The sequence below is a fragment of the Carcharhinus amblyrhynchos genome, chromosome 18, assembly GCF_965287045.1.
Source record: "Carcharhinus amblyrhynchos chromosome 18, sCarAmb.v2.hapA, whole genome shotgun sequence".
Classification (NCBI taxonomy): domain Eukaryota; kingdom Metazoa; phylum Chordata; class Chondrichthyes; order Carcharhiniformes; family Carcharhinidae; genus Carcharhinus; species Carcharhinus amblyrhynchos.
This window is the reverse complement of record NC_137341.1, coordinates 12,289,381-12,316,175: the sequence shown is the minus strand read 5'-3', so window position 1 is coordinate 12,316,175 and position 26,795 is coordinate 12,289,381. Positions and strand designations below refer to the sequence as shown.

Below are 26,795 nucleotides of genomic sequence, written 5' to 3'. Positions count from 1 at the left end.
GGCAACTCCTAAGTTGTTGATGGGGGTTTCAGCAATAGTAATGTCATTGCATTTCTAGGGCATGGTTAAATTCTCTCTTGTGAGAGATGGCTATTTCCTTGCACCTGTCTGATGTGAATATTACTTCCCATCTAGCAACCCAAGCCTGAATGATGCGCAATTCTTGCTGCATGCAGGAACAAACTGCTTTAGGATGAGGAGTTACATGTACTTGGAAAATGTCAGCTCATATTTCCAAAACTAACCTTATAATCGAGGGACAATCACTTATAAAGAATTTGGGCCAGCTATACTATCCTGAAGAACTGCTGCAGTCATGTCCTGTGGTTGAGATAACTGACCTTCAATAACCATCTTCCTTTCTGCTAGTTTTTATTCCAACCAGTGGTATTGCCAGGGCTCCTTGATACCGCACTCAGTCAAGTGATGCCTTGATGGCAAGGGCAGTCCCTCCCACTTCACCTCTGGAATTGTCATCTTTTGTCCATGTTTGGACCAAGACTGTTATGAGATCTGCAGCCTTGTGTAAACCTGCAGAACCCAAACTGAGCATCGATAAGCAAGTTATTGCTGAGCAAATGCCAGCTGATAGCACTGTTGCTTTGTTGATGATCAAGAATAGACTAGTGGGGTGCTATTCGGATTGGACTGGTCCTGATTTTTGTGGACAAGACAGAACTGGACAATTTTCTACATTGTTGGCATATGCCAGTATTGTAGCTATATTGCAACATCTTGGCTAAGGACATGAACAGTTCTGGAGCACATGCCTTCATTACTACAGCTGATGTTGGGTCCCACATCCTTTGCTACAGATAATCAAATTATTTGAAAACTGGCATCTATGATGCTTGGAACCTCAGCACGAGGCTGGGATGGATCTTCCACTCAGCACTTCTGGTTCAAGATGATTGCAAGTCCATCATTTGCACAAATGTTCTGGGATCTCCCATTATTGAAGATGTGCATGTTTGTGGAGCCTCCTCCTCTGGTTGGATGTTTCGTTGTACACCAATATTCATGGCTGAATGTGGCAGCCGTGTAAAGCTTTTGTCTGATCTGTCGGGTGTGCGATTGTGAGATAAGGGGAATTTTATTTATCTGAATATAGACTGGGATAATAATAGTGTAAAGGGACAAGCACATTTTTGAAATACATCCAAGAGAATTGTCTTGATCAGTATGTCTCCAACCCAGTGAAAAAGAAAGCAGTGCTTGATCTAATTTGGGATAAGTAGGGTAAGTGGAGCATGCTTCAATGGGAAGCATTTAGGAAACAAGTGATTAAAATAGCATTAGTTTAAGCGTAGTTATGGAATTAGACGAAGACAAATCAAATGTAAAAGCACTCCATCGATGGAGTACTAATTTCAGTGAGTTGATTTGGCCCAAGTGCAGTGAAAACAAAGGCTGGCAGATAAAACAATAAACATACAGTGAAAAGCCTTCAAAGAGCTAGGCCGTTTCGCTGAAAAGATTGAACACATTGCCACAAAGGGGATTGGAAGAGCATACAAAGCTGGAGTCCCTAAATTACTTAAGTTGTAAAGATGAAAATGAAATAGAAAAAAGCTCAAAATTAAATGTCAAATTCATATAAGTATCAGGAGAATTGTCAGAAGAAACAGGCAGGTCAAAAAAGCATATGATGATAGATTGCGGGCTGACAAAAAGAATCAGCATGTTTTTCATCTATATTTGCACTATTATAAACAAAGGGAGGGTGCGATTGGTCAGGGACCAAAAAGGGGATCTTCTGGCGAAGTCTGAGGTATTAATAAGCATTTTTATCTGTATTCACAAGGGAGAGAATGCTATCAACATAGCAGTAAAGGAGGGAGAATAAAATTAGGTACCGAAGATGTTCTTAACAAGGTTAATAATGCACAAAGTAGGAACATCACTGGCTTCAGATGTGATGTATCCGAGGTTGCTCTTGAAAGTTGAGGTGTAAATTGAGAGGTTCTGGCAACAATCTTCCAATTCTCCCAAGAAATGCGTGTAGTGCCACAGGAATGGAGAATTACATACGTTACACAAAAAAGGACGAGCCTGGGAATTGCAGGCCAATCAGCCTAACACTGATAATGGGGAAACTTTCACAAACAATAATCCAGAATGAAATTAACTGGCAGTTGGAAAAAAATGGATTAATAAAGGAACCCAACATGGACTTAATAAACTTGTTTGACCAACTTAATTCAGCCTTTTGATGAAAAAAAAATCAGAAAAGGTTGATAAAGTCTACATGTTCTTTCAAGAGGCATTTGAAAAATAAACTTGCTAGCAAAGTTGAACTCACGGGATTAAAGGGACACTAATTGCATGGAAAATCGTCTCAAGGACAGAAAGTAGAGTGTGGCGGAGATCCATAATTTCAAAGTATGTAAATAGCACAAATCTGGGAACAAATAGTAATGAGAATAGTAACAGACTTCAGGGGAACATTAACAAACTGGTGAAAAGGGCAGACATATGACAGGCAAATTTTAACACAAGTGTAAACTGATTTGTTTTGGAAGGGAGAAGAATTAGGTCACATATAATGTTAAAGAGCGAGTATGTGTACAAGTGTTTGAAAGTGGCGGGCTAAATTGAAAAACTTTAAAAATAGATGCATATACTACAAAAGCAAAGAAGTTACATACTTCCACAAAACACTGGATAGCTACAGTATTGTGGGTTAATTCTGGGAATCACACTTTAGGAAGGATATTAAATCCTTGAAGGTGCAGAGTAAATTTACCACAATAGTACCAAAGATGAAACGCTTGAGTAATGTGCAGGAACTAGGGAAACTGACATTGTTTTCATTAAAGCAGAGAGAGTCAAAATTATGAAAAATAGAATAAATAAGCAGAAACTACTTCCAGCAGCAGAATGGTCAGTAACCAGATTTAAGAGATAATGGGTGAAAAAAACCAGGGTGACACAATAAAAATTTTACAGCTGGTTTTGAATGCACTGCCTTAAAGGTCAGTGATAACAGACTCAATGGTAACTTTCTGAATGGAATTAAATAAGTAGAGATATGGTTATGATTGCAGGGCTATGGAAAACGTGAAGGGAATTGGAATCAATTGGAAAGTTCTTTCAAACAGCTGATATAGGCATGATGACTGAATGGCCTCCTGTGCTCTATCACTTGATGATTCTGCAACATTTTGGACATTGTAGTTGCACATAAATATAGAAGCTTCAAATCACAAACAAGCTATATTCACAAAGTGACTACTTTTGTGTGAAATTTACATTCACTAGCTGCACCATAACAAAACTTGAAACCATCAGACATTTTAATGCAAAGGACTGATACTGACAACATCAAGTCTCGGTGAGATCATTCCCATCAACTGATAGCAAATTTCAGGAGTGGTTCAACGTTTGGCCATTATAAATGAAATAATTATGATGACTATCAATGATGAAAAAGTGCTAGGTGAACATGGAGACTGAACGTAAATCTACATTTTGTCACTGAGTTCTTTGGAACAGGAGTTTAGTGATTACTGTATTAGTCAAAACTATTTTAGGGTAACAAAGTGGATCATTCACAGATTCATGGCTAATTATTGATAATGCTAATAATCTTCAATGATGACATATGGTCTGAAAGCAGCATACTTCCTTCTCTGCCAAGTTTCAGTTAGCAATATCTGAAATATCACAGTCAACAAACAGAAGTATGCAACAATCCAAAATTAACTCAATGTGCCTTGTTGTTATATCTGAAAAAACACCAAACATTTTTACAAATTGTTAGAATTGAGTATCCAGAAGTAGTTTGAGGCATTAAATTTCATCTAATTTAGATTCAAATTTCATTTGTCAATACTTTCAATTCAACTAACCAAAACACAGTTTTTGTTAATTGGTCGAGAGAACATTTAAAAAAGGTATCAGTTAAGCTCCAGAAAATCAACCTCCAGCGACTTCCTGAACGTGTGTGCACTGCATAATTCAGGTACTTTACACTTATCTGACTTACTTTCCTGTTTCAAGACACTCCTTTAAACTAACCTCCACGACCAAGCTTTTGGTCAACAGATGTAAAATCTCCTTGTGTGGCTCAGTTTTGTGAAGCTCTGGTGTCGTGCCTTGGAGATTTCATTATTTTAACGGCACTATAAGCTGTTGTTTTTGAGAAACTTTCTAATAGCACACGGCAAAATAAAAGTTAAGTGAGGAAGAATGAACTCATGACTTTTAACATTTATATGAAGGAGGATGGAACAGCAGGAGCAAAAGTCTAGTCTAATCTATCTGAATCAGTAATTTAATTCCTACAAAGCAACCATATCCTATACTCTGATAATACCCAATTAAAAGTTGTAATAGAATGACATCAGATAAAATGCGACCCCAGATTACATCCTACTACCAATTACAGCTACTCTCCATTGGTTCCTATAAAAATACAAATGCAGCACTGTCACCATTATGTTCTGAATTTAGAACTTTTTCATAAGTTTCATAACTAAACATTTTACATACATGAAGACAACCCCTTCTGATTCAAACAGTTGGGGAAATTTTTAGATTTTTGTTCTTTTAAATAATGCTTATGGTTTTAAAATAATTAAACAAATTAAAAAGGTAATTTAAAGCATAGTGAGTGCTAAGAATTACAAGACACTCCAAAAATCAAATGGTAGCTGCAGATTCAACTGCACTCACAAGTCATAGTGTTGGTTCCATTTTGGATCAAGTGTGTTTTTCACAGTGTCTGTCGAGTGACACTGCCCAGAGCCATCTACAATAATTTTGGCAAAAGGGTCAGGTAATCCTGTGCAAGGCAAAAAAAGAGTATTATTTAAAACAGGTAAACTTCACATTTCAAATAGTTGAAAACTTCATTCCTGACCCCCTTGAGCTTAAGGTGCAAGTCTTCAAACCCTATACATAAATACACCTCACAGGATCTTCCTTTACAGACTACACATCATTGAGATGGCTGTCACTAAGTTATGTTTGTTACTTGAGTGTGAAGTCCAGAGTGGTCAGAGAACCAAATGCTTTAATAATGTGCTAAAGTCTGGAAGTTATTCTATGTGGAATCTCAAGACAAATGTTTGAAATTTGACTGAGAACAAGGGAGCAGAGGGTCAGCTTGAAGAGAAGGGGCAAGATACACATTTAGAAATGGGGGAAAACAAATGAGCACCCAAGGAGGCTGCAAAGGTGGATGCTGCGTGAACAACTGTGTGGTCCTCAGGATATACTGGCACTCTGAACATATGTTCTGTCTGATCATCACTAACTTGACCTTGGCTTCACTGCTGACAGCGTGAACACTTTTCCCAACAATGATCTGCACAGTACACTGACAAGCAGTAAATTTCTCTAATTCTATTCATTACATAAGTGCTTCACTTTTTTGCTTTGTCGTGCTTGATGTAGCATGGCAATTCTCGTGTAATGTTTTTCTCTGTGTTATTTCAGTGAGATGAGTAACTGTGAAAGCATGTTGCTCATGATTAGAGGACTCTCAAGTCATAGCTATGGCACAGAATCTCTTTATATCTGGTCTCAAGACAATCCTTCAACACTTGTCAGTCGCCTGTCAATTTACAGCTGAAATAGGCGGATCTGGCAAAACCTCGAAAGATAACCAAGTGTGTTCTGGATTTATTCCAGATACTGGGTTTGCTTTGCAAATCACTCAACTGGATCTGCAGAGAAACATTGGACTTCACTGTCAAGTCCCACAGTAAGGTATTCTGAAGCCAGTTACTTAGCCTCTGCAACCTAGAACTGAAACTCCTGTAAATTTTGAATCCAGGATCTCAATAGCCATGCTAACATTTTTAACAAGTAAGACTCCATCCATGTTTTTAACAACTATTCTTCTGCAGATAAAATAGCCATGGTGGATTGCAAGCTTGCTATATTTTTGCACATGACATAATAGAACTGAACTGAACCAGGTATTAAGAGTTCTGTGCCACTGCTACGACTTGAGAGTTGTCAACTTTCAGTCATACCATGTAAGAATCGCAAATATTTTCAAAGAGCGACATGAAGCTCATTTTATTGTAGAGGTCTCCTCAACATGGCCTCAGTCAGGTACAGATCTTTGAGTCTTGTAGTACATAGTATCTAATCCAAGCCTTTTCTTCATGTTTTTGCTTATTTACTATTACATCAACTTGCTCTTCCTAACTATCCAACGGTGTATATCTAAGCTGGTGTGTGTGTGTGTGATGTCAGAAGTGCTTGTTGATTATTTTGTGCTTCTCCTTGTGGCAGGCAAAGCATCTTGGGAAGTCCTATGTAAAGAAAGGAGAATGATTAGTATGGTGCAATTTACAAATGGTCCTGCACACGGTAGCAAAGGCAAAACAGAATGCCATGCTGCTCCTGGGTGTGTCACTGAGTGAATGAATTTGTCAGTTGTTAGTTTAGAAAAGGGTGGAGAATACATCTCTCACTGCCTGTCACAAAAACCACCAAGCTTTCCCTTGTCCACACTCTTAAAGGCCTCCATCATAATAATGTTCTGAGCTGCACTAATGGGCCAGATGCCGCAACCTGGCAGCGTCACCACCGTTGTGCTATCATTGTGTCCAAGTTCCACCTTTAAAAGCAGACAAAAAGTAAGCTTTCAGCATATTGTTCAGACTTGAGTGCCATGCCAGTGATCAGCCGTCATTCCACCTTGTGAGATTGGACGATTTTAACTTATGGGCATAACCTGCAGAGTTCAGTGTGCCATTGGAAGATTTTTTCATGCCAGCCCTATTCAGATTGAAAGATCTCATCAAATGGTTGAGCTAGCTTGAGGGACCCAATGGCCTACTTCTTGTTCACGTGCACATATCACAACTATGATGGCATGCAAGATACAAGAGATTATAAGCGTGTGCTTCCCATGGATACTGGGGGGTGCTGCATCATGTTGGGATTTGGCGCCTGTGTCATGCAAATTATGAACACAGATTCAAGTTAGTTGTCAACCTGTAGGCAAACTTATCTTATTAATATAAGATAACTTATATAACTTATTAATATTAATCCTACTCCAATATTCATGTGAAAAGTGCCCCATGTGAGAACACCTCTGGCTTGCATTTTCAGAGATTTCTTTATGTCAGTTCCCATCTCGTGTATTTTGGTTCCAGCATCAAGTTGGGAAATTTCTTTCGTGGCCAATTTCGTGGACACTACGATCTCAACAGCAAGTTTCAGTGTTGAAGAGTTTTCGCAATCATCTTTGGTTTGCTTCATTTTGAAGTCTACCAGTAAGTCTGTCTCACAGAGTGGCTTCAATGGTTGGGCCAAATTTTCAGTTCTTCACTGGCCTTCTTAATGTTGCTACAAATTGCAATATATCTTCACCCCCTTCCTGGCTCCATCGATGGAATCTGAATCTCTCGGCAGTTATTAGTGATTTAGGCAAAAAATGAGTTTTGAGAAACTTGATCAGTTCTTCGTAGGTTTTTCCACCAGATTTCTCAGGATGGACATGACCACGTCGTAGTGTAAAGGTGTTATGACCTACTATGCGAAGCAACGATGTTCATCTGGTACCCAGTTTGCTGCAAGATAATAATGAAACTTCTCTTCGTAAGTATGCCACGTTTTCATTGAATGCTCCCATGGCGCTGCCTTTGCCCGCCATTGCAGTTACTGGTTCGTAGGTTGTAGTAATAGTTTTAACTTTCTCCCTCTTTTTTCTTTCATCTCCCTTTTCAATTTGCATTCTTTCTTTTGTTGTTTAAGTTTGCTTTTTGTTTAAACTGTAGCTTTTTTTTAAAATACGCAATCACCAATCCAATCCAAAACAAAAGAGTTCAGCATGCATTCTTGTTTAGTCCCATTAGTATAACTTCAGTAACTTCCCTCTTCTTAAAAAAAAAAGGCAGGTTCTCTCCCTTTCCAAATACGAAGATTTCGATGTTGTAGCCAGCCACATACAAGGGCTCCGGGTTGGAAGATGCGCCCCACGTTTATCAATAAATAAACTATTCTTTTTTAAATAGCCTACTCACTATTTTTAATAGTTTCCTCTATTTCTGGAAGTTTTTTTTGATCTTTTTGTGGCATCTACTGGTTTACTTTGATAATTTCTTTTGCAGTCGATTCACTGGCCTATATTTTTTCTGGTTTCCACCTCCAACTCTCCATTCTTTCCGGGGACAAGGTCAAGAGAAAAACTGAACATTAGGATCAGTCCAGAGTACTTTGTTTTCAATTTAAAAAATTGCTACTCCTAGCCTTTGCTAATACCTGATGCCCACAGTCAGTTTTACCATTGATAGTGGTATGGTTTGTTGGAAATCAGTCCTTGATCCAAATCTGAGTTGATGTCTTATTTTGACTATTTTGTTGAAAAATGCTTCGTCACCAGTTTTGCCTAAAATTGATCTTTGTCGACAGACTTGCTGCAAAACAAACTTTGTCGCCAGTTTTATCTTTTACTGTTACATATTAATGTGGTCAGTTCACTTGTACAGCAAGATAAAAGGGTGAAAAGGTTGTCACACAATGTGTTACTTAACACAAGTTTTTTTAGATGTTGCTTGCTGAGAAGTCCACAATGGAAGAGAGGGGAAAAGCCTACCAATGTCTCTGATGACGTCACTACACGTGACATGACTAATTAAACAGAAATGCATTGGTTCACAATACATCACACATCTGCTCCCACCAACTACGGGACTTGGGAAACAACACTGATTTTTATCAGCCAATTCTTGCCAGGTATATTGCAAATTGGATTGCAAAAGAGGGAGCACCTCCACTGAAATATTCCAACCCTCCTTTATCTTACTTCTTCTAACAAAGATGTGCTTCTGCACAAGACCTTTAGGAAAATCCCATCTTTGGAGCACCAGCTAACTTCAGTAAATTAATGGTTGCAAAGACTAACAGCTGACAATATTGAATCCAGCAATGTTTGCTCAGTGCTCCCTTTCTGCAATTGTTGTTGGATATGCAGCAATGTCAGACTCCAATCTGACATACTTGAGGAACCAGGCCTTTACATTTCAGAAATAGAGTCACAAAGACTGAAGTTTAATACTTACTGAAGAAATCCTTCTTAGCCAGGTTTTTTGCACACAACACTGGAAGACAAAAAAAATGATATTTAATGTAATTTTTTTCCTTCAAACTTCCTTCCCCTTTTCCAAAAATAACAACTCATTTTAAAGTCCAGATTCACAAGCACTCAACCTTTCAGCTACTTTCTGAAGTGATCATTCCTCAGCTAAATGACATTGACTGCCAAGCGATCTCATTAATAATAGCTGAAAAAATTCTATTATAATGCATATAAAAGGCATTTCAACAAATTCTCAGTGCAATATGATTTAAACTTCTGCTGCAGAAACCTAACTAGTATTGTAAGGTTGCACTCCACCACTTGGCGTCACTAAAAATCCAGATTTGCAGCAGTCAAATGTGCGGCTAAATTCCCCTCCAATTTGATTTTCAAGTTTGCTGACAATACTGTAGGGGGCTAGATCTCAAACAATGATGAGACAGAGTACAGGAATGAGATAGAGAATGTGGTGAACTGGTGCAGCGACAATAATCTCTTCCTCGATTCAACAAAACGAAGGAGATTGTCATCGACTTCATAAACTGGAAAGGAGAACATGCTGGCTATATCAACGGGGTGAAGTAGAAAGGGTCAAGACTTCACGTTTTTAGGTGTCCCCATCACCAACCACCTGACAAGGTTCCCCCATGCCGACACTATACTTAACAAAGCCCACCAACACCTCAACTTTCTCAGAAGACTAAGGGAATTTGGCATGTCAGCTACGACTCTCACCAACTTTTACAGATGCACCATAGAAAGCATTCTTTCTGGTTGTATCACAGCTGGTATGGCTCCTGCTCTGCCCAAGACCGCAAGAAGCTACAAAAAGTCTGAATGTAGCCCAATCCATCACACAAATCAGCCTCCCATCCATTGACTGTCTACACTTCCCGCTGCCACTGCAGAGCAGCCAGCATAATTAAGGACCCCACACACCCTGGACACTCTCTCTTGCACCTTCTTCCGTTGGGAAAAAGATACAAAAATCTGAGGTCACATACCAACCGACTCAAGAACAGGTTCTTCCCTGCCGCTGTCAACCTTTGGAATGGATTTACCCTGCATTAAGTTGATCTTTCTCTACACCCTAGCTATGACTGTAACTCTACGTTCTGCAATCGCTTATTTCCTTCTCTACGAACAGTATGTTTTGTCTGTACAACACCCAAGAAACAATACTTTTCACTATGTTAATACAAGTGACAATAATGAATCAAATCAAAAAACAAAAAAAAGTCAGCTGGTTTGCAAAATTAAACAGCATTTGCATTTATCTGAATAAGATACCTGACAAGTTCAAAGCAGTTGGATGACTCATTGCTGAAAAGTTCCTAAATTGTCTAAATTGAGTCATTACAAATGAAATAATTTTGGTTCCGAGAAATATTTCCACACAACTTGCTATCTCAAGACTGCACTGTTTTTATTTTCATATTTATTCCTACTTGAAACATAATTGCACAAGGAAATTAAAAAGCTGTATGAAACAGCATTAGATGGAATCTATAGCCAGAAATAAGGCCATTCAACCGAACCAGTCTATGCCAGCGTTTATGTTTCATTCAGTCCTCCTTTCACTTAAAACATAGCTATTTCTTCCATTCTCTTTCATTTACTCATTCAATCTTCCCTTAAATGGATATCTACACTAATTAGCTTCACACCTTGTCTATGGTAGCGAGTTTTACTCCCCCGCCACTCTGGATAAATTTTTTCTCCTGAATTCCCAACTTGATTTTTTGGTGTCCATCTGTTATTGATAACTTTTAATTTTACGTGTCCCCACAAATGGAAACAGGGTCTTCTTATCTACGCTATCAAAATGCATCTATTAGATCGCCCACTCAGTCTGGACTTTCCAAAATAAAGGAGACACAACCTGTTCAGTTCCTGATAGAAATTAAAACTAGTACTTGATACAATCCATGTCAATTCTTTATATACCTGTTGCAATATCTCTATGTCCTTTTTGTATTATGGCCACCAGAACTGCACAAAGCACTCCAAACATGGTCTCACCAAGATTTGAAATAAATTTAGCATAACCTCTCTCCTGTTCAATTCTACTCCTCTAGAAATAAACCCGAGTGCTTGGTTTTCTTTTTAGAAAAAAAGTGGCCTCGTTAACCTTACTCTTTTTTTTTAGTTTTTGGTGTCACCTGCAAGTTGAGAAACTGTGTTTTTGATTCCAAAGTCTTAATAGTTGATTTAATCTTGTGAATGCTGTTCCCTTTTCCTGATCTTTATGGGATTTCACTTTCCACCTTCTGCCTCTCTAAATAATATCCATTTGCCCCTCTGCTCTACTTACTGCATTGAAGCCATTCGCTCTCAGTTCTGTTCCTTGGCCTTGACTTATCAGTCCACTCAGTGGCACCTTATCAAAGGTCTTTTGGAAATCTAGATAAATTACATCAACTACAGCACCCCTCTCAGCACTCTGTTACTTTCTCAAAAAATTCCTAAGGTTGGTCAAGTAAGACATTTCCTTTTGTAATCCATGCCTGGTTATTTATTAAATTTTCAGCCTCTAGCTGTTTTTCTATTTTCTCCTGTAGTAGGGATTTCATTATCTTTCTGACCACAGATGTTAAATTGGCAAGTCAAAAAGTTTCCTGGCTAAGTCCCTGCTCTTGTTTTCGAAATAGGTCTTCTGGCACTAAACTTCTGAAATGTACGTAACAATGCCTCTATCTCTTCCTAGATTCTTTAACAATGTTTCAATGTAATCTGTCCTCAACAGAGGTTGGGTTAAATTAATTTAATATTTCCCCTCTTTTTATTTTAATTATACATAAAATACAGCTTTAAATAGAAATAGAAAGAATATTATGAAACTGGAATGGGCATAACAGAATGAGGGACAGATGGTTGATAATTAGTGTTCTGAACAATTGATGGATGTTATGCATAATGTTTATAAATGTAAGGATATCCTTTTATATTTTTTCTGGAATATAAAGTTTCCACATTTCTACTGCAAATATCTACTCAACATTGACATAAGAACATAAGAACATAAGAAATAGGAGCAGGAGTAGGCCATCTGGCCCTTCGAGCCTGCCCCGCCATTCAATAAGATCATGGCTGATCTGTCGTGGCTCAGTTCCACTTTCCCGCCCTCTCCCCATAACCCTTAATCCCCTCTCTCATCAAAAACCCATCAACCCGCTTCTTAAAAATATTTAGCGAGGCAGCCTCCACCACTTCAACGGGCAGACAATTCCAGAGATTCACCACCCTTTGAGTGAAGAAGTTCCTCCTCAACTCCGTTCTGAACCGCCCCCCCTTTATCTTGAGGCTGTGCCCCCTAGTCCTACTGTCTTTTTTGAGCGGGAAGAGTCTTTCCACCTCTATCCTATCCATCCCATTCATCATCTTATACGTCTCAATGAGATCTCCCCTCATTCTTCTAAACTCTAACGAGTACAAGCCTAGTTTATTCAGCCTCTCCTCATAGCTCAACCCCCTCAACTCCGGTATCAGCCTAGTAAACCTCCTCTGCACTCCCTCCAAGGCCAAAATATCCTTGCGCAGGTGCGGCGCCCAAAACTGCACACAGTACTCCAGCTGCGGCCTCACCAATGCCCTATACAGCTGCAGCAAGACCTCCCTACTTTTATATTCAATCCCCCTCGCTATGAAGGCCAGCATCCCATTCGCCTTCCTGACCACCTGCTGCACCTGCAGGCTGGGTTTTTGCGACTCATGCACAAGGACCCCGAGGTCCCTCTGCACCGTCGCCTGCTGCAGTTTTTCGCCCCGTAAGTAATAGTCCTTCCTACCATTCTTCCTACCAAAGTGGACCGCCTCACACTTGCCAACATTAAATTCCATTTGCCATTTCCTGGCCCATTCGCCCAGCCTATCTAGATCCTTCTGCAGACTCTCCACACCCTCCACACAATTTGCCTTTCCCCCAATCTTGGTGTCATCAGCAAATTTCGACACCCTACACTCGGTTCCCTCCTCCAGATCATCTATATAAATGGTAAATAGCTGAGGCCCCAGCACCGACCCCTGGGGCACCCCACTAGTCACCAACCGCCAATCCGAATAGCACCCATTGACCCCCACTCTCTGCCTCCTATTTGACAACCAATCCTCTATCCACGCTAACACCCTACCCCCAACTCCATGTCCTCTGACCTTCTGCAATAACCTCTTGTGAGGTACCTTATCAAACGCCTTCTGAAAATCCAGAAAGACCACATCCACCGGCTCTCCTCTATCCACCGCCCTAGACACATCCTCATAGAACTCCAGTAAATTTGTCAGACACGACTTCCCTTTAATGAAACCGTGTTGCGTCTGCCCTATCAAGCAATTCCCTTCAAGATGCCTCGCAATTTCCTCCTTAATGACGGATTCTAACATTTTACCTACCACAGACGTTAAACTAACCGGCCTGTAATTCCCCGCCTTTTGCCTGGCACCCTTCTTAAACAACGGCGTAACATTAGCCGTTTTCCAATCCTCCGGCACTTCCCCGGAATCCAGCGACGTCTGGAAAATAACCACCAAGGCATCCACTATCACCTCCGCCATTTCTTTCAGAACCCTCGGATGCATTCCATCCGGTCCTGGGGACTTGTCCACAATCAGCCCCTCCAGTCTGTCGCGCACCACCTCTCTAGTAACAGTAATGTCATTAAGACCCTCCAGTCCTACCACCTTTCCATCGCTAACACCCGGCAAATTATTCACGTCCTCCTCCGTGAAGACAGAAACAAAAAAGTTATTCAAGACCTTAGCCATATCCCCATCCCCTACCACTAGGTCCCCTTTCTCATCCGCTAAGGGACCAACGTTCACCCTAGCCAGCCTCTTCCTTTTTATATATTTATAAAAACTCTTGCTATCCTTTTTTATATTAAGCGCTAGCCCAGCTTCATAGCTTCTTCTACCCTCCTTTATCAACTTTTTTGTCAATCTTTGTTGACATTTAAACCTTTCCCAATCCTCTTCTCGCCCACTGCTCTTAGCTACTCTAAATTCCTCCGCTTTTAATTTAACACTTTCCTTCACCTCCTTCGTTATCCACGGCTTATTACCTCTCTTCCTACTGTCCTTTTTAACCATCGGAATAAATTTCTGCTGAGCACCAAGAAAGATCTCCTTAAAGATCCTCCACTGCTCCTCAGCAGACCTACCTTCCAACGCGCTCCCCCAGTCCACATTCGCCAATTCTTCTCTCATCCTACCATACTCCCCTCTATTCAAACAAAGGACACGTGTCCGGGAACCCACTTTCTCCTCCTCCATCTGCAACAGAAACTCCACCATACAATGATCACTCTCTCCAAGAGGATCCTTCACCTCAAGGTCCCTAATTCTACCCGCCTCATTACATAGCACCAGATCCAAGATAGCTCGCTCCCTCGTCGGCTCCAACACACACTGTTCCAGGAAACTATCCCGGCAGCATTCCAAGAACTCCTCCTCGAGCCCACCTCGTCCAACATGGGTCGACCAATCAATATGCAGATTGAAATCCCCCATAACTACTGCCGTCCCATTCCTGCACGCCGCACTTATTTGCGCGTTAACAGCCCGCCCCACCTCCAGATCATTATTCGGGGGCCTATAGACGACACCCACCAGCGTCTTCCTCCCTTTGCTGTTCCTAATCTCCACCCACAACGATTCCACTTTCTGCTCTTTGGCTCCGATATCATCCCTTGCTACCACCTTGATGCTGTCCTTAATCAGCAGAGCTACGCCACCCCCTCTTTCCTCCTGCCTATCCTTCCTAAACACTTGATAGCCCTGTACATTCATCTCCCAGTCCCTGTCACCTTGCAGCCACGTCTCTGTAATGGCCACCAGATCGTATCCATTTGTGTCGATCTGCGCCACCAGCTCATCCACTTTATTCCGAATGCTTCGTGCATTCAGATAAAGCGCTTTCATCCCAGCCTTCTTCTGGACCCTATTTGCCGTAACGCCACCACTTGGGACATCCTCAGCCTCCTCCCTTACCTGTACCCTATCCTTAACTGTAGACCTCCTAACATCACCTACCCTCGCACCCTCCCCCCCCCTAATTAGTTTAAAGCCCTGTCTACAGTCCTCTTTACTCGATTCGCCAGCACTCTGGTCCCAGCACGATTCAGACCAACCCCATCCCGCCCGAACAAGTCCCACCTACCCCAATACTGGTGCCAATGCCCCATAAATTCGATCCCATTCCTCCCACACCAATCTCTGAGCCACCCATTCACTTCCTTTATCCTGTCAACCCTACACCCGTCTGCACTCGGTTCAGGCAGTAGCCCAGAGAAGACCACCTTGTCGGTTCTACTTTTTAATTCCATTCCCAGCTTCTCATACTCCCTCCCCAGATCCTCAGTCCGCACTTTGCCTACGTCGCTGGCACCCACATGTACCACCACAACTGGGTTCTCACCCTCCCACTCCAGATTCCTCTGCAGCCCAGCTGCGACATCCTGTACCCGAGCACCAGGCAGACAACACACCCTTCTGTGCACTTTGTCATTGTGACAAAGGACAGTGTCAATACCCTTCACCCCACTATCTCCAATCACTACTACGTTCCTTTTCCCCTTCTCTTTGCCTATGTCCTGCTGCATCACTGTACCGTGTGCAGTTTGCTCACCAACCTCACCTGCCTCGTCCTCTTCCAGACTGGAAGCAAGAACCTCAAACCTGTTATGCAGATTAAGAGGCTGAGGCCTCCGCTCCTCACCCCCCTTCCTCCTCCCAGCAGCCCCCTTTTGTTCCTGACCCTTAGATTTAGACAGTCTAGGGGGGGTGGATGTCACTTGCACCCCATTGACAATGACACCCTCTCTCCCCCTGATGAGCCTCAGTGTCTGTAGCTCAGAGGCCAGCTCATCCACCTTGAGCTGGAGCTCCTCCAGCAACCTGCACTTACTGCAGACATGGCCACTGGGAAGGACCCTGGGGTCCACCAGTTCCCACATCATACAGGAACCGCACATCACATGCCCCTCCATTATTCAATATAATTTGTTTTGGGAAAAAATTTTTTCCTTGTTTTTTGCTGTAGTAGTTTTGAAAAAAAAATTTTTTTTTTTCCTTGTTCTTTCAACCTGGCCTTTTTTCCTTCAAGCCCTTTTTGATATTAAGCCCTAATAGCTCACTCTGCTTCCCTCTCACTCCGCTGCCCGCTCTGACGCTGCCCGCTATCTACACCAGGCCTCCTTTTAAACTTGGCGCTGATTTAAAGCTGATGGGCCACAACTGCCTGATAATCACTCCCTCACAATTCTTAAAGCAGTAAATACAATAAGTAAATGCTTTAAACAGTTCTACAAAGAACAAAGTGCTTTAAACTTATTTTAAACAGGTTTTTAACAGGTAAAGTCTTAGCTTTCTCTCTGATGCTCCTTCCTCGTCTGCTCCAGCAAACAATGCATAGTGTACTATTTTAGTACAAGATGTATAATCAATAGATGCTTAAAAGTGTGGTGAATTTTGAACAAGACATTGCTTTGGAACAGTAACTCCAATCATAAGAAAATAAAATTCAAGTGGAAAAACGAACCAGAATTCTAACAACAATCAAAATTTCTTTATCCTTTCAGTCAGCTTTTCAGATAGATACAGATGGTTTCACAAACGATTTAACTGAATAAGAACATAAGAACATAAGAAATAGGAGCAGGAGTAGGCCATCCAGCCCTTCGAGCCTGCCTGCCATTCAATAAGATCATGGCTGATCTGTCGTGGCTCAGTTCCACTTTCCCGCCCTCTCCCCATAACCCTTAATCCCCTCTCTCATCAAAAACCCATCAACCCGCGTCTTAAAAATATTTAGCGAGGCAGCCTCCACCACTTCAACGGGCAGAGAATTCCAGAGATTCACCACCCTTTGAGTGAAGAAGTTGCTCCTCAACTCCGTTCTAAACCGCCCCCCTTTTATCTTGAGGCTGTGCCCCCTAGTCCTACTGTCTTTTTTGAGCGGGAAGAGTCTTTCCACCTCTATCCTATCCATCCCATTCATCATCTTATACGTCTCAATGAGATCTCCCCTCATTCTTCTAAACTCTAACGAGTACAAGCCCAGTTTATTCAGCCTCTCCTCATAGCTCAACCCCCTCAACTCCGGTATCAGCCTAGTAAACCTCCTCTGCACTCCCTCCAAGGCCAAAATATCTTTGCGCAGGTACGGCGCCCAAAACTGCATACAGTACTCCAGCTGCGGCCTCACCAATGCCCTATACAGCTGCAGCAAGACCTCCCTATTTTTATATTCAATCCCCCTCGCTATGAAGGCCAGCATCCCATTCGCCTTCCTGACCACCTGCTGCACCTGCAAGCTGGGTTTTTGCGACTCATGCACAAGGACCCCGAGGTCCCTCTGCACCGTCGCCTGCTGCAGTTTTTCGCCCCGTAAGTAATAGTCCTTCCTAACATTCTTCCTACCAAAGTGGACCACCTCACACTTGCCAACATTAAATTCCATTTGCCATTTCCTGGCCCGTTCGCCCAGCCTATCTAGATCCTTCTGTAGACTCTCCACACCCTCCGCACAATTTGCCGTTCCCCCAATCTTGGTGTCATCAGCAAATTTCGACACTCTACATTCGGTTCCCTCCTCCAGATCATCTATATAAATGGTAAAAAGCTGAGGCCCCAGCACCGACCCCTGGGGCACTCCACTAGTCACCATCCGCCAATCCGAATAGCACCCGTTGACCCCCACTCTCTGCCTCCTATTTGACAACCAATCCCCTATCCACGCTAACACCCTACCCCAACTCCATGTCCCTCGACCTTCTGCAATAACCTCTTGTGAGGCACTTTGTCAAACGCCTTCTGAAAATCTAGAAAGACCACATCCACCGGCTCTCTTCTATCCACCGCCCTAGACACATCCTCATAGAACTCCAGTAAATTTGTCAGACACGACTTCCCTTTAATGAAACCGTGCTGCGTCTGCTCTATCAAGCAATTCCCTTCAAGATGCCTCGCAATTTCCTCCTTAATGACAGATTCTTAATGACAGAGAGACTGCTCCCTAGACTGGGTACGAACACGAGAGGTCATCATTTAAGGGTGAGGGGGGGGAGGTATAATTTGGAGGTGAGAAGAGGGTTCTTTACGCAGAGAGTTGTGGGGGTCTGGAATGCGCTACCAAGTAGGGTGGTGGAGGCAGGAACGTTGGACTCGTTTAAGATGCAGTTAGATAGGCACATGAGTGAAACGAGAATGGAGGGATATGGTAGGGGCTATTAAATAGGGTTAAACCTCGGGAGACACCGGAAGGGCAGGCTGTATGATTAATATTTTTTGTCTTTATTCCACAGGTGGAGGTCCACCTCGTGTCAAGCGAGGGGCATGCACACGGCGGGTCATGCGTGGGCTGCTCTTGGAAGTCCAGGAGTGGCCTAGTACTTCATGTCGGTGTGTGTGCTTGATCCTGGACCGGTAGACGGGCACCGCAACAGCTCAGTGACTAGCACTGCTGGCTGTGCAGACACATGGATTTGGGCCTGTGTCTGTGGGAGTTTGCGCATTCTCCCTGTGGTTGCGTGGGTTTCCTCCGGGCGCTCCGGTTTCCTCCCACACCCCAAAGATGTGCTCTTAGGCTAATCGGTTTTTACCAAATTGACACTATTTCTTCCCTGAATCTGACTGAGTAGGGTCCCATTCGTAGACATGCAGGGTAGAATAGGTGTAGGGTGATGCGACGGCGTGGGCTCGTTGGGCCAAAGGGCCTGTTTCCCGTGCTGGGTTGTTCTTTGTTCTTTTATTCTAACATTTTACCGACCACAGACGTTAAACTAACCGGCCTGTAATTCCCCGCCTTTTGCCTGGCACCCTTCTTAAACAACGGCGTAACATTAGCCGTTTTCCAATCATCCGGCACTTCCCCGGAATCCAGCGACATTTGGAAAATAACCACCAAGGCATCCACTATCACCTCCGCCATTTCTTTCAGAACCCTGGGATGCATTCCATCCGGTCCTGGGGACTTGTCCACAATCAGCCCCTCCAGTCTGTCGAGCACCGCCTCTCTAGTAACAGTAATGTCATTAAGACCCTCCAGTCCTACCACCTTTCCATCGCTAACACCCGGCAAATTATTCACGTCCTCCTCCGTGAAGGCAGAAACAAAAAAGTTATTCAATACCTTCGCCATATCCCCATCCCCTACCACTAGGTCCCCTTTCTCATCCTCTAAAGGACCAACATTCACCCTAGCCAGCCTCTTCTTTTTTATATCTTTATAAAAACTCTTGCTATCCTTTTTTATATTAAGCGCCAGCCCAACTTCATAGTTTCTCCTACCCTTCTTTATCAACTTCTTTGTCAATCTTTGTTGATATTTAAACCTCTCCCAATCCTCTTCTCGCCCACTACTCTTAGCTACTCTAAATTCCTCCGCTTTTAGTTTAACACTTTCCTTCACCTCCTTCGTTATCCACGGCTTATTACCTCTCCTCCTACTATCCTTTTTGACCAGCGGAATAAATTTCTGCTGAGCACCAAGAAAGATCTCCTTAAAGATCCTCCACTGCTCCTCAACAGACCCTCCCTCCAACGCGCTCCCCCAGTCCACATTCGCCAATTCTTCTCTCATCCTACCGTACTCCCCTCTATTCAAACAAAGGACGCGTGTCCGGGAACCCACTTTCTCCTCCTCCATCTGCACCAGAAACTCCACCATACAATGATCACTCTCCCCAAGAGGATCCTTCACCGCAAGGTCCCTAATTCTACCCGCCTCATTACATAGCACCAGATCCAAGATAGCTCGCTCCCTCGTCGGCTCCAACACACACTGTTCGAGAAAACTATCCCAGCAGCATTCCACGAACTCTTCCTCGAGCTCCCCGCGTCCAACATGGGTCGACCAATCAATATGCAGATTGAAATCCCCCATAACTACGGCCGTCCCATTCCTGCACGCCGCACTTATTTGCACATTAACAGCCCGCCCCACCTCCAGATCATTATTCGGGGGCCTATAGACGATACCCACCAGCGACTTCCTCCCTTTGCTGTTCCTAATCTCCACCCACAACGATTCCACCCTCTGCTCCTTGGCTCCAATATCATCCCTTGCTACCACCGTGATGCTATCCTTAATCAGCAGAGCTACGCGCCCCCCTTTTCCCTCCTGCCTATCCTTCCTAAACACTTGATAGCCCTGTACATTCAGCTCCTAGTCCCTGTCACCCTGCAGCCACGTCTCTGTAATGGCCACCAGATCGTATCCATTTGTGTCGATCTGCGCCACCAGCTCATCCACTTTATTCCGAATGCTTCGTGCATTCAGATAAAGCGCTTTCATCCCAGCCTTCTTCTGGACCCTATTTGCCGCAATGCCACCAACTATACTCACGCCCCCTACTCCCTCTATTATTGGGACATCCTCGGCCTCTACCCTTACCTGTACCCTCTCCTTAACTTTAGACCTCGTAACATCACCTACCCTCGCACCATCCCCCCCCCAATTAGTTTAAAGCCCTGTCTACAGTCCTCTTTACTCGATTCGCCAGCACTCTGGTCCCAGCACGGTTCAGACCAACCCCATCCCGCCCGAACAGGTCCCACCTACCCCAATACTGGTGCCAATGCCCCATAAATTCAAACCCATTCCTCCCACACCAATCCCTGAGCCACCCATTCACTTCCTTAATCCTGTCAACCCTACGCCCGTCTGCACACGGTTCAGGCAGTAGCCCAGAGATAACCACCTTGTCGGTTCTACTTTTTAATTCCATTCCTAGCTTTTCATACTCCCTCCCCAGATCCTCAGTCTGCATTTCGCTTACGTCGCCGGCACCCACATGTACCACAACGACCGGATTCTCACCCTCCCACTCCAGGTTCCTCTGCAGCCCAGCTGCGACATCCTGTACCTGAGCACCAGGCAGACAATACACCCTTCTGTGGGTGCAAAAATCATGGGTCAAAGATATTTGGATTAGCTCAAGTTTGTGAAGGGTTTGCTCGAAGTTCATTGTATGGAGTCTTCCTGGAGATTGCCTTGGGGATTTATTTGAAAGCCTGGCTTGACAATTAAAATGTGCAAATTGAAATTTTCAGAAATCAGCTTTCAAGCCACATACAAACAGCGAGGGAATGAATCTGGGGTTTTGAGAGTGACATCCAGCATCATTCAACCTGTCAAGTTCTGGCTAATTTCAGAAATTCACACTGCAAACTTAACAAATTAGGCATGTAGGGCAACAAAAGTCATTTACAGTCAAGAAAACCAAATGACTCCAAACTGAATGCAAGTTTTGTTAATCTCTTAAGTGTGAATTGATTCAATAATAGCACTATTGCTGATGAGTCAGAAGGTTGCAGGTTATTGATTCTGAGCACATAAACTGACACTTAAGTGTTGTTGAGAGTGTTGTATTGTCTGATAAGACATTGAACTTTGTTCAGCCAGATACTAAGGATCCTAACCTTATTTCAAGTAAAGCAAAGATGTTCTCTCATTATTATCATACAAACCCTACAGTGCAGAAAGAGGCCATTTGGCCCATCAGGTCTGCACCAACGACAATCCCACCCAGGCCCTCCCCCCTTCTCCCTACATAGTTACCCGCTAATCTTCTAACCTACGCACCTCAGGACACTAAGGGACAAATTTAGCATGGCCAATTAACCTAACCCGCACATCTTTGGACTGTGGGAGGAAACCAGGGCACCCGGAGGAAACCCACGCAGACAAAAGGAGAATGTGCAAACTCCACACAGACAGTGACCCAAGGTGGGAATTGAACCCAGGTCCCTGGAGCTATGAAGCAGCAGTGCTAACCACAATGTGGCAGCACGTTAAATTATAAATATAATAGTTAATAGTTATAATAGTTAAATTATCTTTAACTAATTTAATTATTTTTTAACTAAATTAATCACAATTTATCTCATCGCATCTCATGTTATTTACGGGACCTCTGAATGCAAACTGGCTGCTGAATTTGCCGATAAAAGAAAAATTGCTGTGCTCAAAGTAATTAAGTGATTGTAAAGTGCTCCTGCGATAACAGAGAACTTAAAAATATAAACAAAAAATATTTTTTATTGAGTCGCTACTCAGTAAATAGTTTCTCATTATAATAAAAGTAATATAAACCTTACATTACATTAGAAAGAACCATGACTACTGAAACAGTGAAGTCGTAGTTGCGATAGTGTTCAGAAACTGACATGATACAATTACTGACAATCAGAAGGGTGACTCCGCTTTTCAAAATGTTTGGTTAACACCCAAAAAAAGGTGATCAACAGCTTCTTCGAGAGTACAAGCAAAAGCAATTCAAATCTATTTCTAAACCCAAAGTGATAATACTTTTTTCATATAAAGTTAGCTTTCAGATGCAGCAGCTGCTACTGCAACAGATACTATTTAGCAAATAGGCAAAGTATAAGCAATCCTAACTCTGCTCACCTTTGAGGGAACTTGAATATACGTAAAAGTTGACTTTAACAACATGAAACAGCACTTGACATGTGTTTGTGGGCTAACCCCCAAACAAGTCTTCACAATTACTGCTCTCACTTTGAGATTCAATATTTAAAAGCTCTGCAAAATCTTAACAGTTATTGATGTAATACAACTCGACAGAACATCCATGTCACTAAACCTTGCACACAAAAGATTCTATTTTTATTTGCTGAACAGCTGTGTGATGTTTTTAAGTCCATGAAAACTGATGTCCTTAAAGATAAGATGGTTGGATTGGAGATAAAAATGAAGTCAATCTTGCTCCCAATGAGCATCCTCCAGCACATTAGCTACACTGTATGATAAAATGTGTAAATCTGCATTTTGTGGAGATTATACGTTTTAGAATGACAAAAGCAATTAACAACTTTTCTGCAGGTTACATTCTCACTGCTGGAATTTCATCCCCCAATGATGTTTTGGACAAAAGCCATATATACTTAAATCATAGCAAATTATGTGTTAAGGTTGATCCTGACTTTATGCCTACCGCCTCTTCCGTAGGTCAGCTCTCCTGTTTGCTGCTTTCTCCCCGAACCTTTGCTGTGAATAAGGGCTCAGTAGAGGGCGAGAGGGAGGAAATGAGCATAAGGAGTGGTGAGCAGGAAAGTTGCGTAGGGAAGCAGCAAGTAGCAGAGAATCTCAGGTCAGAGAAGCTACTCCAAAATGGTGCCAAATCGGTCATGCTAGCTCAGGCAGTCCTGATGTGAAACAATGCTAATACTGTGCAGAGAGTTAGGGCTCTTGGTGAATCTTAAACCACGTGAATATTTTGTAGTTTTATCATTTAATGTGGATTATGCGATTAAATGTGGTTTGCCCTCATCATAGTGAAGAAAATGCAAGGATTTCAACGTCTCAAAATTATTAATCATGTATAAGTTGACCTCCTATCTTTTGCCTTCAGATTTGGGGCAGGATTTTCTGGCTCTATCAGTAGAATCTTCCGGTCCTGCCTAAGGTCACCCCACACAGCGGGTTCCACAGTGGTACAGCCAGCAAGCAACGCAAATGACCACTGACTTCAGCTGGGACCGGAAGATCCAGCCGGAAGCCACTCCACTGCCAAAAAACAAAACCCAGCCTTGGTCTCAAAAATATTCTTGTCAACACCCACACTAGACATTAAACGGCAAATGCGACCAAGATAGATTCTCAGCAACCCACCCAAACATTGATAAATTCTGCAAGTCAATGAATCTCTCTCTCAAAGGATTCCAGACTTTATCCCCTAATATCTAGCCTTGGAATTTTCATCAGCTGTTAAGCCTTGCCGGTTAGAACACTACTGCTCTAAAAGATTACCTTTGCCCCAATGGCCCACAGCCTTCTGCTGCCTTCTCAGATCCTCAGAGTTTCCACTGAACCCTCATTACTTGAGGTCTGCCATCCTCAGCACTGTCACTAGTTGGAGCCTCTTCCTTTGTGACCCTACTGGTGATCTCCTCCTCCTTCACTAGTTCTCTATTTCCCTCTTTCAGAGGCCTCTCCCTGACGTGTCCCAGGATGCTTCAGCTATGGTGCCCCTCTCCTGGGTTGTTGCACATTTTCCTCTGAACAGTTGCACTAGGCTCTTGTCCTCAGCCCAAGAATATTGGATTACGCATGTACAACTGGCTCCTGATCCACACATGCACTGAAACTCTTGGGGTTTGTGAGGACTCGTAGATCCCAGTCCCCAGCTCAACAAGGTAAATTTGATCTCATAACAAGTTTACATAATTAACATAACATGAAATATTTACTGCTCTTTAGAACATAAAAACATAAGAAATAGGAGCAGAAGTAGGCCATCTAGCCCTTCGAGCCTGCCCCGCCATTCAACAAGATCATGGCTGATCTGAAGTGGCTCAGTTCCACTTTCCCGCTTTCTCCCCATAACCCTTAATCCCCTTGCCTACCAAAAACCGATCTACCTGCATCTTAAATATATTTAGCGAGGTAGCCTCAACCACTTCAACGGGGAGAGAATTCCAGAGATTCACCACCCTTTGAGTGAAGAAGTTCTTCCTCAACTCTGTTCTAAACTGCCCCCCCCACTCCTTTATCTTGAGGCTGTGCCCTCTAGTCCTGCTGTTCTTTCTGAGCGGGAAGAACCTCTCCACCTCTACCCTATCCATCCCTTTCATCATCTTATACGTCTCAATGAGATCTCCCCTCATCCTTCTAAACTCTAACGAGTACAAGCCCAGTCTATTCAGCCTCACCTCATAGCTCAACCCCCTCAACTCCAGTATCAGCCTAGTGAACCTCCTCTGCACTCCCTCCAAGGCCAAAATATCCTTGCGCAGGTACAGCGACCAAAACTGCACACAGTATTCCAGCTGCGGCCTCACCAGTGCCCTGTACAGTTGCAACAAGACCTCCCTACTTGTATATTCTTGGCCTCGCCCTCCCAGAAAGTGCCACTTTCAGCCTCACCCTTCCCAAATGTGCCATTCCCTGGCCACACTGCGCCATTCTCAATCTTATTCTTTCCTCCTCCATTCTAGGCCTTCTTTTTTCTCATTGCCCACTCTCAGCCTTGTTCATCAAGTGGATGAAATGCAAGTACCAGAACATTTCGGGAATAATGATGATTCGGTTGGGTCAGATAGCTCAGATGGCTAGACGACTGGTTTGTGATGCATAGTAAAACCAGCAGTGCGGGTTCAATTCCTTTACCATCTGGGGTTATTCATGAACACCCACTTTCTCAACCTTGCCCCAGGTGTGGTGATCCTTGGGTTAAATCACCATCAATCAACTCTTCCCCTCAAAGAGAAGAGTAGCCAATGGTCATCTGGGACTATGATGACTTTACCTAATAATGATTATATCTTGAGGTTTAGATTAGCTATGGAAAAGGACATGTGAAATTCACAGTACAAATTCTGAATTGAAGTACAGTCAACTTCAGAGGGTTGAGAGGTGAGCAATCCTGGATAAATTGGAATCAAAAACTGGTATGAAAACTGGAACCAAACAATGGAATTCCTTTCAAGAGATGGACTGGGTATAGTTGAAGTACATGCTCACAAGAGGGAAAGATAGGGAAACTAAAACAATAGCTCCCTGAAAGAGATAGAGTAAAATGAAACAGAAAAAGACAGTTTATGACAACATTTAGGTTCTTTAAACAAGTGAGAACTATATATAGGTTCAATATAAAAAATTCAGAGAGGAATATGAAAAAGGAAATAAGAGACTCAAATGGACTGGCAGCTGATTATAAAAGGGAATCCAAAGTCTTTTATGGCATTTTCAATCGTAAAAGTGCTGTAAGGCGAGTGAGGCACCAAAATGTGGAACTGTGTGTGCTAAGGGGGACATGGTTGGGATACTTAACGTGCACTTTAAAGCTGTTTTACAAAGGAAATGATAATACCAAAGTCCTGATAGTAGGCGGGCTAAAAGTGATAATGCAGAGAAATTAAAAAAGCTTAATGGTGATAAGCCACCAGAAATGAATAGGATACATCCACAAATTTTCCAATCCTCTTTTAGTAGGGAGGTAGTTCCACAGAACAGGAGAATTGTAAAAGTTTCACCCTTGCTCAAAGTTTCAAAAAAGCTAGCAACTGCAGGCCAGTCATTTTATGCTTGCTGTCGGAAAGATTTAAGGAACAATAATCCAGGTCAAAATTAACAGCCACTTGGATAAATGTGGACAACTAAGGAAAGCCAGCTCAAACTTAAGGGCAAATCATGTTAGACTAACTTAATTATTTTTGATGAGGTAACAGAGAGCATTAATGAGGACAATGTGGCTGATGAGGCACACGTCGATATCCAAAGAGTGTCTGATAAATTGCCAGATAATAAGCTTGTTAGCAAAACTGAAGCCTATCAAGAGACAGTGGCAACATTTACATGAGGTTCGCTGAAGGACAGCAAACAGTTTTGGTGAACAAATGTCTTTTCACAGTGGAGGAAGGTATACAATGAAGTTCCAGTGGAGTCGGTACCAGAATCACTTGGGTCTATAATGAGCTAGATTTGGATGTACGGACCACAATTTTAAAACCTGCAGATTGGAAGTATGGTGAACTGTGAGGAAGTTAACGATCAACTTCAAGAGGCAGCACAGTGGTTAGCATTCATATCTCACAGCAACAGGGTCCCATTTTCAATTCCAGCCTCAGGTCATTGTCTGTGCAGAGTTTGCACATTCTGTGTCCGCGTGGGTTTCCTCCGTGTGCTCTGGTTTCCTCGCACAGTCAAGATGTGCAGGTTAGATGGACAGGCCATGCTACATTGACTTAGTGTCAAGGGGACGAGCAAGCTAAATGTATGGGGTTGCAGGAA

The 26,795-nt window shown here is 42.8% G+C and overlaps 1 protein-coding gene across 3 annotated transcripts in view; it reads right to left on the bottom strand.

Annotated features, from left to right (window-relative positions):
- smurf1 (SMAD specific E3 ubiquitin protein ligase 1) overlaps positions 1-26,795 on the bottom strand; it is a 140,858-nt gene that overhangs the window by 50,978 nt on the left and 63,085 nt on the right. For 2 of the 3 annotated variants that reach the window (XM_080206387.1, XM_080206388.1), the window contains exons 2-3: positions 9,030-9,068; positions 4,678-4,786 (exon numbers count right to left, since the gene is read on the bottom strand). In XM_080206387.1, coding sequence (XP_080062513.1) covers positions 4,678-4,786; positions 9,030-9,068 — 148 coding nt within the window. Of the gene's footprint in view, positions 1-4,677; positions 4,787-9,029; positions 9,069-26,795 lie in introns of those variants that run through there. The other variant, XM_080206389.1, reaches the window with a different exon arrangement.